We start from the raw sequence: 13323 nt of genomic DNA on the forward strand, positions 1-13323 counted from the left end.
ATGGCTGAACTGATTCGAGTTGGAGACATCTGCAACTGGTTTTGCTCAGGACAACATCATCTTCCACTCATTCTGCAGTACAGACACACTGCTACCTCCTGAAATATTTTAGTAAGAAGTCTTACAACACCAGGTTAAAGTCCAACAGGTTTGATTCAAACACGAGCTTTCGGAGCGCGGCTCCTTCCTCAGGTGAATGGCGAGGTATTCACCTGAGGAAGGAGCCGCGCTCCAAAAGCTCGTGTTTGAATCAAACCTGTTGGACTTTAACCTGGCATTGTAAGACTTCTTACTGTGCTCACCCCAGTCCAAAGCCGGCATCTCCACATCATGAAATATTTTAGACTAGCCTTTATTTATTTAACTGATGGTCTTTATTAATTGGTAGTTTTATTAATTAGTTTAACCGCTTAAGGCTATACATTTAATAGTGTTGGATAGTTTATTGGCCCTAGTTTAAACTACTGCCTCAGTTTAGAAAGAAAATGCCTTAATACTCACCAAACAATCACCTCCCTGTTGTCCTGTGACATCACTCTGATTTTTAAAATTGATTTTTCTCTGGCAGAGAGTGCTCCCTCCTTCTTTCTCTCTCACTCCCTCTTCCCGTACTCCCCCTTTCTGCTTGGAGGTACTGGAGGGTGTTTATTGATATTATGCTGTAAATATAAACTATCAAGGTTGTTAGCACAAATTCTGTAAATGGAAAGTGTATCTGAAAAGTTCCTGGGTAAATGCAACAACAACTGAGGCAAATATTCAAAGGGAAAAATGGGAAAATGACAAGTGCAACCATAAGAGACTCTTGGCCTGCTATCTGTCTGATTGTTCAGTTTCCACAGACTGATTTTGCAACAGAAAAGCCTACAGTATCCGAAAATTAGCAGTTCTTTATTGAAAGTCACGAGTGCCCTGTTGTGCCTAATGAGTGGCGCTTTGTAACATTGGATGTGTATCGAGCAGTTTCCGGCATTGAAAGTGAATCCTGATCGGCTCCACTGCATGTTCCCTACACTACGTGCTGCTTGCAGCTGCATACTTTCCAGTGACACTCCTCTGTGCCCAGCTGGGAGCAATGCTTTGCCACATGATGCCTGTAACTCTGAAAATGGTTGCGATGCTGTTTAGCGATAGCAGGATTGGAATAATGTGTTGCCTTTTTGCTTCTTGAAGTTAAATCCAGTTATATTTTTCTTCCGTAGCGTTTTGGACCTCACTTCCCATTCCCTTTCTGTGAGTGAACTTGAGGAATATTTGATGTACTTTGGAGGTCACATTTTTAAAGTGTGTTCTTTCCCCCTGCACAGATGCCTCCTTACAACCAGCAGGGTGCAGCCAGTTACTGTCAGCAAGGCCAGACACCATATTACAACCAGCAGCAGCCTTCCTACCCTCAACAGCAACGGTTCCCAGTACAACAGGTATATTTTATACTAGGCCTTAAAAGAAAAGTGACTTTCTGTCAACCAATTTTTCAGAAAGCATTGTTACTGTGATGCCTTCAACATCCATTTTCACCCTTGCTGCTACACTGTGATGTACAGGAGCTGGACACTTATTTGGGCTGAAACTTACATTAAAATCTTTTTTTTTAGAGTACCCAATTATTTTTTTCCCAATTAAGGGCAATTTAGCGTGGCCAATCCACCTAACTTGCACATCTTTGGGTTGTGGGGGTGAAACCCACGCAGGCACAGGAAGAATGTGCAAACTCCACACACACACACACACACACACACACACACACACACACACACACACACACACACACACACAGCCACACAGCGACCCGGGTCCTCAGCGCTGTAGGCAGCAGTGCTAACCACTGTGCCACCGTGCCGCCCTCAAACTCGCATTTCTGTCATTTTTTTATTTAAATTGCAGCCGTTTGGATTGGTAGTGGTTGTAACTTATTGACATGCTCTTCCACTATCTGTTGGGACATGCTGAGTGGACGAAACAAGCAGTCAAGGACCATGTTTCGGATAGCATAAGATATACAATCTGTAGCTTTACACAGCTGGTACTGAAAAAGTTTGAACAGTTTGAAGGCTGACGGAATACATTTCCACAATTAATGAGACTCTGGTTCTCGCTGGTGCAGTGTTGATTATTGTTTGTTGAGAGACCCCAGCCAAACCCATTCCTGCCTGCTCCTGCTGTTCATCCCTGTGTGCTTTTGAGGTGGTATCCATATCTGGAGTCCTGGCTTTTTAACACACATAGAGGCCAATTATAACAGCGCCACTGTCCCTCGCTCAACCATGCAGCTGAAAATCGTAATCAGCTTTTATTTGCAAACACAACCATAAGACAAGCCATAGGTTTTCTGACTAGCCGTGAAAATAGCCGTTAATCAGGAAAGCAGTGAAGCTTTCTGTTCTTGGACATCCCCATGTCTTTTACCCCTTAAAGTCATGCAGTTAACTGACTTGTTAATTAACAATTGGGCCAGTTGTGATCATTAGCAGTCAATTTTGATTCCTTGTACAGTCCCAGAATGCTTATGAATGCGAATTTTTCTATCTATTTTGTAGCAGGAATTGTCTCAGGAAGCATTTGCCACTCAGGCGCCGCAGGGGTTGACTTCCAACAAACCAAACCAGGAGGAGTTGACTCTCATGCAGCAGGGACGCCCATCTAGCCTGCCGGTGAGCGTCCATCTTGTTGCTGCTTTGCACCTGCTTAGATGTAACCGATCTGTGCAAGAATAAATATTCAAGATGCTTTTATGAGGGATGTGGAAATGGCAGAAGTTACCGCAATAAACAAGATTGGAAGCTTTCTTTTTCTTTTCTGTCACCACTTTCCTTTCTCTTTCTACCTCAAAATTTACTGTTCAGGTTTGTTGCAAAGTTTGGGTTAAGACTGGGAGGGAGCCAAGACCCAATGTAGTTTTCCAGTGAAGTGGAGTTAGAGGGTGGGGAAAGTCGTAACGGAGCACATACAGGAATTGGTTCTTATTCCAAGTCATACATTTCATCCTTTTGTTATATTTCCATTACAAGTTACTCTGGTCACATTTATAATGGAAAATGTCTATGGAAGCTGGTCATGATGAAATTATAGTCACCCTGCTAATGTTGATGCTTCAGCCTTTCTCTGGCAGGAAGGAATAATTACAGTGTGATAAGTTTACATTGGCAAGTTCCATTCTGAATGTGGATGTAGGAATTTATAATGGTTGAGGATGTCTATTTTACACTAATGAATACTCCATTTATCTCCTGTCATAACTTTGCAATGGGCAGAACCCTCAGGAATGGCACAAATGGCCAATTCTGCTGGTTTGACTGGTCTTTCACCAGAATTGGCAGGAGACTGCACAGTATTTCTACCCCAAGAAATTTAACTGATGGGAATAGTCTATTATAATTTGTACTGTATCCCATGTGTAATATGAATTATTCTGTAACTGTGCTGTTCTGTATTTTTGTGTTATAACATTTTATCATGAATAATTTTGTAATAATTTCCAAAGAAAATGTGTTTGGTTAGTTGACAATGCTTCAAATGGGGTTTGATCTTCCAATTTTTAAAAAACCGCAATACCTGCTTGGAGTCCAATCACAGTATGACTACTGTAATGTGAGATGTGACTATTGTGCGTACAGTTTAAATTTAATGGTTATTATTCAGTTCTGTGTTTCAATGTATGAGATCAAACATGGTAAAGTAGTAAACTTTGAAAGGAGAGAAAGGCCAGAGAGATTTGTGGTTCAGGTACACAAATCTTTAAAAGCAGTAGGACCACTTCATAAAGCTGCTTTAAAAAAAAATTAGAATTTTAAATTGCATAAAGGAGCAAGAATAAAAATTAGAGATAATGCTAATCTTGTACAAACCATTAGTTAGGCTGTGGTTGCAGTAATGTCCAAACTTTTGAGGGGGCATTGTTTAGGTCAATCGGGAGACACTTTCTACCAGATCTGGGAAAAGGGTAGTAGAATGAATTTAAGTGGTGATCTTTTTCACAAAAGGTACAGGGTTCCACGCTGCATGACCTCCTGTGTAAAATCTTTTGATTGAACACGATAAACTTGCCAAATGCCCAAAGGTACTCCACGCAATCGGACAAAAATTGCCACCTAGCCAGAGGAGGAGAAGTCAGGACAGATGATCAAAATCTTAGGTGACAATGTGAGTTTTAAGGAATATCATAACAGAGGCTAGAGAGGTATGGACAGTTAGAAGTTTAGGAAGGAATTCCAGAACTTGGAGCTTAGATAGCTAAAGACAGAGCCACCAGTGGAGAGAAAGAAACCAGAACTGAAGGAATGTAGACTTCTGCGTGTTGTGGGCTGGAGGTGAGGTAGGGCAAAGTCCGTACCAAAGAATTTTACACATGCATGTAATTTTAAAAATCAAAGCATTGTGGACTGGGGGATCCATGTAGATCATTGAACACGGATAATGGATGAAAGGACTTTGCATGAATTAAGATACGGGCAGCAGAATTTTGAAGAGATCAAACTTATGGAAGATGGAAGCCAGCCAAGCGATTGTTGGAACAGTCATGTCTGGAGATAACACAAGCTTGGATGAGGGTTTCTGTTGCAGGCAAGCTAAGATGTTGGAGGGTTTGATGGGTAATGTTATGGAGGTGGAGTTTAAAAAAAGACTCCAATTTATAGAACTCTTTAAATGGTCACCAGAAATCTCTAGTGCCTTACATCCAGTGAAGTATACTTGAAGTGCAGTTACTGTGATGATGGAAGCATGGCAGTCAATATGCCCATAGCAAGCTCCCCTGTTCTTCAAAATAGTGGACATTTTGGTAATGGCAAGGAATGAGAATGAGGTTGAAAGCTCTGATCATGGTCCGATAGGAAGCTGAGACTGCAAATGATCCGATTCAGCCTCGGATAATGGCGAAGCAGAGTGATGGAGTTGGTGATGGAGACCAAAGATTTATGCTGTACATGTCTGGTCTATATGTGAATACATACACAGAATAAAGTGGTTGACTCTTAACTCTCCTCTAAAATGGTCTTATTAAATCACATGAAACTGGAAGACCACTTTGCATCAACATAGGCATTGGACTCAGGCAAAATAAAGGTACATCCTGCAAGGTCCTCCTCACTTAACGTCTGAGGGCTAGTACCAAAATTGGGATTGCTATCTCACAGTAGTCGAGCAGTAACTTGAAAGACGTACTCGCAGAGCTTTGCCTATCCGTCGACGTCGTAGACTCCTCCATCAATGATCCCTGGTTTTCTCCTGTCCCATTTGACATGACAGTGGTACTTCAATGTGGGACATCGATGTCCGGTGAATAATGGTTGGGTAGCACCATGACTGACTGAGTTGGTGGAGTTCTGGAAGACCTGGCTGCAATACTGGGTTTGCAGCTGGTGGTGAGAGCATCGGTGATGGAGGGAGCAAATATAGATGGGCAATAAATGCTGGTCTCCCTAAAAATGAAGTCCAGCAAATTAATAATTTAATAAATAAATAGAGAACCCCGATGTGTTTTCAGGTGATGGATGAAAGAGGTGTGTAGATGTAAAATAGGAGAGGGATTGATCCTTGGGTAGGTTTGATTTGACTTTGTAAATGCAGGAAGAAGTGGCATTGCAGGAAATTATTTGGCTGCGACTGGATAGGTAGAAATGGAGCCTAGAATTGAATACTCTGGTTCTGTACTCGTTGGGAGTTTAGAAGGATGAGAGGGGATCTTATTGAAACATTCAGGATACTGAGAGGCCTAAATAGAGTGGATGTGGAGAGGATGTTTCCACTGGTAGGAGAGATTAGAACTCAAGGGCACAGTCTCAGACTGCAGGGACGATCCTTTAAAACTGAGATGAGGAGAAATTTTGTCAGCCAGAGGGTGGTGAATCTGTGGAACTCTTTTGCCGCAGAAGGCTGTGGAGGCCAAATCACTGAGTGTCTTTGAGACAGAGATAGATAGGTTCTTGATTAATAAGGGAATCAGGATTTATGTGAGGAGATGGGATAAAGGGGATGAGAAACATATCAGCCATGAATAAATACGGAGCAGGCTCGATGGGTCAAATGGCCTAATTATGATCCTGTGTCTTATGGTCTTATGTCCAGCTGGACAAACTGAAGAGAGATGGAGGAGGATGGTGTGGTTAAAAGTTGAAAGTACAGGAGGGATTGTGGTGATCAGAACAAAACTCCTATTTTATTTCAATTGATAGGAACATATTTGCAGAGGTTTGCATTCCCCATGGCTGCAGCCCTGAATGCACCAATATGGCAGTTGCGAGTTCTGCAGCACTTTTTGTGTTGAATGAGAAGAAATGGTATTATGCTCTGCATTCTCAAAGGGAACATAGCACAATGCCAGTTCTCCTCACCGAGCCTCATATTTGACCATGATATGAACTTCCAACCCAATTATGTCATGTTCTGTATTTGAGGGGAGTTTGTGTCTGTGACTGTGATTGTAGGATTCTTCTTTGGGGCTTTTATTAATCAACCAGGAACCCAGTTAATCCAAAAGGCTTTCAATTTGAGTTGCTTGATGCAGTGATTTTCCACTGATTCTGTTCTGTAATCTCGGGATCAGGATTCAGTGATCTTCTGCAGACCCTCATCAGTGGTCCTGTCAGGCACAGGTATGCAATTTGTTGGTTTTGAAGACATTTCTCTGCAGTTGTTGTTTATTTTGCAACTGGTTATGTGAAGAAACTGACCAAATTGGAATGCCTTATTGTAAAACAGTTTCTTGAATTTTCACTCCACATCCTGCTGACATTACCTGTGCCTTCAAACTCCCAAACTGACCGTCTGCTTTAGGAATGAGATGACGAGTCGATGGTACTGACTTTTCTCTGACTCAGCAGATGTTTCCAAAAACTTGGTACTTGAATAGTCCAATGTATGTGGAGAACTGCATCACTGGACAGTGTGTTTTTAGACCTACTGCTTGGCCATAATTGCAAGGCAGAGGGTTTTTCCTGTATTAGAGGCCAAGTCTCTCAATCAAAATAGATTCTGTTACTGTTTGTGGATGGCATGCTTCAGTTCAGTCATCTCCTAGGCACAAATGTACAAGGGGAGAGTTTATGTTTGTATTGTGCTGTTCATGCACTTAAAATTCTTAACTGTGGAGTTTTATTTCTCCCCAATTAAGGGGCAATTTAGCATGGCCAATCCACCTATCCTCCATATCTTTGGTTTGTGGGGATGCGACCCATGCAGACATGGGGAGAATCTGCAAACTCCACACAGACAGTGACGCGGGGCTATGCTGAGCTAATACAACACTTGTGCAAAGAGTTCTATTCAGTCTTCCATCTTATGCCCCATTCTTGAATTTGTATACTTTTGGAGGAGGGGCTGAACTACTTGGTTTTGCAATCTTGCTTCAATAAATGTTGCTGAATTTGCAAATGAAGAAAAGCGTCTCTCCGTGGGAAAAATGGTTTGGCATGTTTGGTGAGTTGAAAACTATTTGCTGACTAGTGATTTGCAGGTACAGCACTAGTTGGAATGTGCAAACTATAGATGTGAGATAACTATAGCTGAGAGCTTTCACGTGTTTTCCTAAATGTTGGAAGTGTACATTTTTCATAATTGGCATTGCTGGGTCCTGGTGTGTAGATTTTATTTTAAGGATTTGTGTCCTATAATTACGGTGCTCTTCTGCAAATGCCTGCTGTATGGAGAAATGTTGGTAATTCTGAATTCACTGTATGATGTGTCAGTCCCTTGTGCATATCCGGTTTATTTGTACATTCCTTGTATCTCGGGGCAGAGAGTGCTGCTGTTTTTTGGCAGATGCTTGAATAAACGGACATAAACCTAAGGCTGATGATGCAGGGAATTCCCCAGCCTTGGGAATATTTCAATGGATGCAACTTCTGTCTGGCTAGATGGGACAAGTTAATCAAATGTTGCTTTGCCGTTGGCCTATATATGCACTGTGTGGTTTCACACTGCTCTCTACCTTCTACCTTCTGAGCTGGGTGTTTGCTTGTAATTGCCTGTACGTTGATATTCAGTGTTTAGGGCCTGCTTCCTGTTACTATTCTAGTGACTCCCTTCAGAGCCTTGCTTCCTGTTCGTATGTATTACGCTGTGTCAGGGCCCTGGTGTCCTGTTTGTGTGTTATGCTTTGTCGGGGTCCTGGCTTCCTGTTACATTGAGCTTGGTATTTATTTTCTCAGTTCTACTGTTTGTTAAAAAGTCTTGGTGCATTAATCAATGAAGTGCAAATTACTTTTCTGTCACTTCTATCAGAAAACTGCTTCTCTATCAAAATGATATTGAGCATTTTGTGTTGTATCAAAGGTTATTTTTTATAATAAATTTAGAGTATCCAATTATTTTTTTCCAATTAAGGGGCAATTTTAGCGTGGCCAATCCACCTACCCTGCACATCTTTGTGTTGTGGGGGCGAAACCCACACAAACACGGGGAGAATGTGCAAACTTCACATGGACCGAACAGTGACCCGGGATCGAACCTGGGACCTCGGTACCGTGAGACAGCAGTGCTAACCTGTGTGCCACCGTGCTGCCCTTCAAAGGTTCTTTTAACAAGCCTGCATGTATGTAAATTACGCTGTGGACCAATAAGCTGTTGGACAAATATTGTTCTGTCCCATGGTAGTTTTACATCAATTATTCAAGCTGACAGACGATTGAGGCAATACGCCCTTGCTGGGGATTTTGAGGTTCGATGTCTGAGGCCCTTTCAGATCTTGCAGCAAGTGATGTTTTTACCATTGAACTTGAAAGAGTGAACGGTCTGATGCTTTTGGAGTAGAAGATGAAAAAGTCAGTCTTGAACTATATTACAGTCGAATACAGCTTTATATCCTGAGTTGGGGCCAAAAAGTTCCCCCTGACCCAATTTTTCATTTCTCTTGTCCAGGCACAACTCCATGGACCACAGTAGCTCCTCACCCAAATGATAATTCTGTGTATTGGCTGGCTGTTTAGCTATGGAGGGCAGAGTTATGGAGGGCAGAGTTGATTTTGGTTTCAGCCATGACACAAATAAAATTGCCTTTAGTAATCAAGGTGGCGCTGTGGCCATTCTGCCTCTCCTCTATCCTAACTTTGTCACTCTGCACATTCTGAGCACTGAAGGCAGGACACGCTGGCCTTTGGTTCAGTACTACACCACGTGATGCATTCATCTACTGAGCTATGAAACTGTGGTCAGGTTTGATCTCAGTGAGAAGTGGCTATTTAAAAAAATATTTTTTGTTAGCTTTACGTTTTAGTAAACAACACAACAAAATGGTAAAACACAGGAAAAAATCGCCACAGGCAAGGAGAAAAACAGCTCAACGGATGTGAATATAGAGAGGGACAGGAGAACAACATTATAATTGGCTCGATGCAATCATTAGACAGGACTAGATACTTCTACAGCTCCACTCGAGACCAAGGAAAAAACCGGATCAGGCCATGAAATACTATAAAATGGTGCACATCTTCCCACACCGCATCAGCTTGCAATTACTATGAGAATTTAGGATAAATCTTCTGAGCCATGTTCGGGCACGAACCAATGTACATCTCCCTCAACTCCAGCAGCACCAAAGGTACCAACGACATATGGCCAACCTCCGCTCCTCGGGTACCAGACCCATCCATAATCATGGAGGAGCTAGGCACGGATTCTTCGTACCCACTCTTGCAAGAAAAACAAAGAAAATACGCGAAGGTCCCAATTCTAACGTGAATTACGAATATACCACACAATTCAGGCCTAGTACAGAACCAAAATAATTCGAAATATTTGTGCAGAGCAAACTGGCATCGGCATGTTTGGATTACGATCAGGCCTTCAGGTCCTCCCAAGAAGTAAAGAGAAAGGAAAAGGAGTTAAAACTACTTGAGTAGCCCACAGTATAGCTAGAGATAAGGGCCCAACCCAGGCTCCTTATTTCCCTGGCGCACATCGAGCACCTACTATTGAAGAGAACAGACTGCTAATTCAAACAAGGGGGAGGCACGGTAGCAATGTGGTTAGCACAGTTGCTTCACAGCTCCAGGGTCCCAGGTTTGATTCCCAGCTTGGGTTCCTGTCTGTGCGGAGTTTGCACTTTCTCCCTGTATCTGTGTGGGTTTCCTCCGGGTGCTCCGGTTTCCTCCCATAGCCCAGAGATGTGCGGGTTAGGTGGATTAGCCATATAAATTGCCCTTAGTGTCCAAAATGGTTATGTGGGGTTGCTAGGTTACTGGGATAGGGTAGAGGTGTGGGCTTAGGTAGGGTGCTCTTTCCAAGGGCCAGTACAGACTCGATGGCCCGAATGGCCTCCTTCTGAACTGTAAATTCTATGGTTCTAAGAAAGCGTCCCACCCCCAAGGGTGCAGGACTGCTCATCCTAGGCCCACTTGCACCAAAGAAGCATACTCAACCCCCCACGATGTTCCTGGCAAGTGCCTTCGAGAAACGATATCCCAAGCCCCCAGGGAGTATAGGATATTAGCCACAGAATCTGACCTGGCCTGACCCAGCGTATCCCGACACACAGGAATTGATACCCTCAGGACCTCCGGCATACCCCAGCCGAACCTGCACGTCCCCAACAACCACATTCAGGGCAATGTACCTCCCCACTTACATTAAGAAGAAATTTACACCAGCCCCAGTCAGGGAGACCCCATCATCGATGAGAAGAAGAATCGTCAAGGGACCTAAAAAAACGGCACCCTGGGAAGGAGGGCTGCTTTCCCCCCTCCTGATAGAACGAGGGAAACCTCTCCTAAACCACCCAACTCGATTAGAAACTGCACCCTGCTCACGCAGATGAAGAGAAAAGGAAAAAACGTGGTTGGGGGGTGGGGCATGGGAGGGATTCCTGAACTGACCTTCCCTGCAAAAAAGATACCAAGAATCCCTTTCCTCAACAGACCAACCACAGATTAACCAACCTCACCTCAGTGTGTGCCATTAAATCAATTCTACTCATTCTAATAGTTCTAAAAAGGAAGAGAAAAAAAAACAGCAGAAACTCCACATCAAGGAAGAGCCCAAAGGTACCCAGTCCTCTGCAGGCTGCATAATCTGCCCAGGCCATCAAAGGATAAAGGCACGGGTTTTTAAATTCAAACTAGCATAGAAATAAGCCCCAAAAAACCCGGGGGGGGGGGCTGGGGCTGCTATCCTGAATCTCAATGAGGACTGCTCTAACAGTACCATCTCACCCAGGCCTGGTGCCACGATTTATAATTGAAATAAGGGGTGACAAAAAGCACCCCTCTCCCACAACCACAACAATATTAAGACATAATTACAAAAAGGAGTAACACTGTGCACAGAACACATTTCACATAATCGACTCAATGTGATCTTGCTGGAACAGGATAACTGATGGCACTCTCCCTCCTGCTCACATCACGCACGCCCTTGGAGGTGAAAAGACGATAAATAAATAATCAAAAATAGAATCACAAGCAAGATAATGACACACTGCGTGAGACAGCAGAGGCTAAGACTATCAGCGAACTCTGTTCAGGGTCTCACAAGGATTCTTGGGTGGAGGGGTATGAGATGTGACTGCTCAGTGACCTCCAATCCTTCACGACGAACAGTGAGAATAGGACCAGTGATCGGGGGCCCCAACCAAGCCTCAGGCCTCGAAGACTGGATACATTGTACTCCATAGAATCTGATGCACCCAGCCTCCAAATGAAGATTACCAAAGCACAGCAAGCAGTTTTCAAACTCTGTTTGAAACTCACTTCTCGCCAGGCAAGGATTCATGAACTCGCTTTGCCTGGCCCTTCCATCCTGAACCAGTCGAGGATAGATGACGCACCACGCAGTAGGATCTCAACGACACTAAGGTGGGCCCTTACCAAGAAGATGTGCTCTTTTGAGTGCAAGAACTCTATCATGTGCCTCCACCTTTCTCCTAAAGATACCTCGCAAATCATCCAAGAGAGCTCTAATGATTAGCACCAGAGAACCAAGATCCTCAACCAGAGCAGCATTTTCAATGGTGGCCATCATCTGGATGCATACAGCACTGTTGAAATAGAAGCCTGCTCAACAGCAACTGCGCTGCTACAAGCTGGGCCCCACTCCAGCTCACTCTGATCACCATGAACAAACGAAGATTTTTGTCGGCTCTTCTTTGTAAAACACCAATCGGACCCTGCAGGGATATAGCGCAAGCCATGTATCCCAAGAAAACCCAACAGATGGTGGGTTATCTTTCACTATGTCTGCTGAAATTGTTCAATTTCTCAATGAATTCTTGCATCCATGAGAAAGTTTCAAGTTGATTACAAAGGCCCTTGGGCAGTAGAAGAACCTAGGGTATGTGCCATGATAAGATGAAATCTTGGGCTAATTTTTCCACTCCTTTTTCCAAATAGCTGCCTGTTGTAAATTTTCTATTATTTCTATCTTTTCAAACTTGAATGAAAGCAAAGGGTCAAAACATCAAACATTTCCATTGAATTAAATGACTGGTGTCATTTTGTCTTGGATGTAGGTCATGGGCCAGCAGGAGGGAATTGATAAAGTGCCCTAGGTTAGATTTGAAAATCAACATAGAAAAAACTGGCCATTCGTGGGCTGACTAGCCCACTAGAGAGAAATCTATAGTTAGCACAAGTCAGGGGACATTGAAGATAGAAAGCTTGTGTATGAGTGAGAGAAAGGTTTTAAAGAACCATTCATACATAGTGGGATTGAGATTGCCAAATGTGGTGAGGAAGGAAGTAGGTGTTAAAGGATGTTTTTGGGCTTCCTGCAGCGTTAATGATCTCCTTTTGCAGTAATTGACACTGCTGCTGACCTTTGACCTCCCGTGAACAGCAAGGCGTGTGCCACTGTCGACTGGCGCAATAAGTACGGTTGCCGTGGCAATTTGCTCAGACAAATCAATGTATTCAGCTTTGAAAATGCAGGATGCACAGCACATCAGTGTTTTGAGTTAGTGAGAGCGCTGCCATAGTGCACAAGTCTCAAACTACAACTCAATGGAATTTAAAAATGTAACTTATACTGACATTTTACTTTCCTTTATGGGGGGAATCCAAACTATGGATTGAATATTTGTGTGGACAATTCGTTTTCCGATCAAGCTAGTTTGTCACTGGAAAAAAAGGCTCTGTCACTGAATTGGGCCCTTCTGTTACTTTGGCTGAAGATTGTTGCATCTATTGTTGTCAACTGCTGCTCAGGATACTTGTGGGGAACTGATTTCTGCTTATTTTTAAAATTCTGTTTGCAGCTGTAACCAATGGTTGAGGTGGAAAGATTTTTTTAAACCAACCCTGCCCCAGGCTTCAGCTCCACCAAAATGTTGGCACTTCTGTATTGGTGTGGATGAGGGGAGATTCTGTTTTATTGATTTTTTTCCCTCCAGCTGTTTGT

General features: G+C 43.2%; 1 protein-coding gene across 3 annotated transcripts in view; it reads left to right on the forward strand.

The window, feature by feature from the left end:
• arid1ab (AT rich interactive domain 1Ab (SWI-like)) overlaps positions 1 to 13323 on the forward strand; it is a 216245-nt gene that overhangs the window by 64780 nt on the left and 138142 nt on the right. For all 3 annotated transcript variants that reach the window (XM_038797821.1, XM_038797836.1, XM_038797831.1), the window contains exons 3-4: positions 1308 to 1421; positions 2538 to 2651. In XM_038797821.1, the coding sequence (XP_038653749.1) occupies positions 1308 to 1421; positions 2538 to 2651 (228 nt within the window). The remainder of the gene's footprint in view (positions 1 to 1307; positions 1422 to 2537; positions 2652 to 13323) is intronic.

The sequence above is a fragment of the Scyliorhinus canicula genome, chromosome 1, assembly GCF_902713615.1.
Source record: "Scyliorhinus canicula chromosome 1, sScyCan1.1, whole genome shotgun sequence".
In the NCBI taxonomy this organism is placed as follows: Eukaryota; Metazoa; Chordata; class Chondrichthyes; order Carcharhiniformes; family Scyliorhinidae; genus Scyliorhinus; species Scyliorhinus canicula.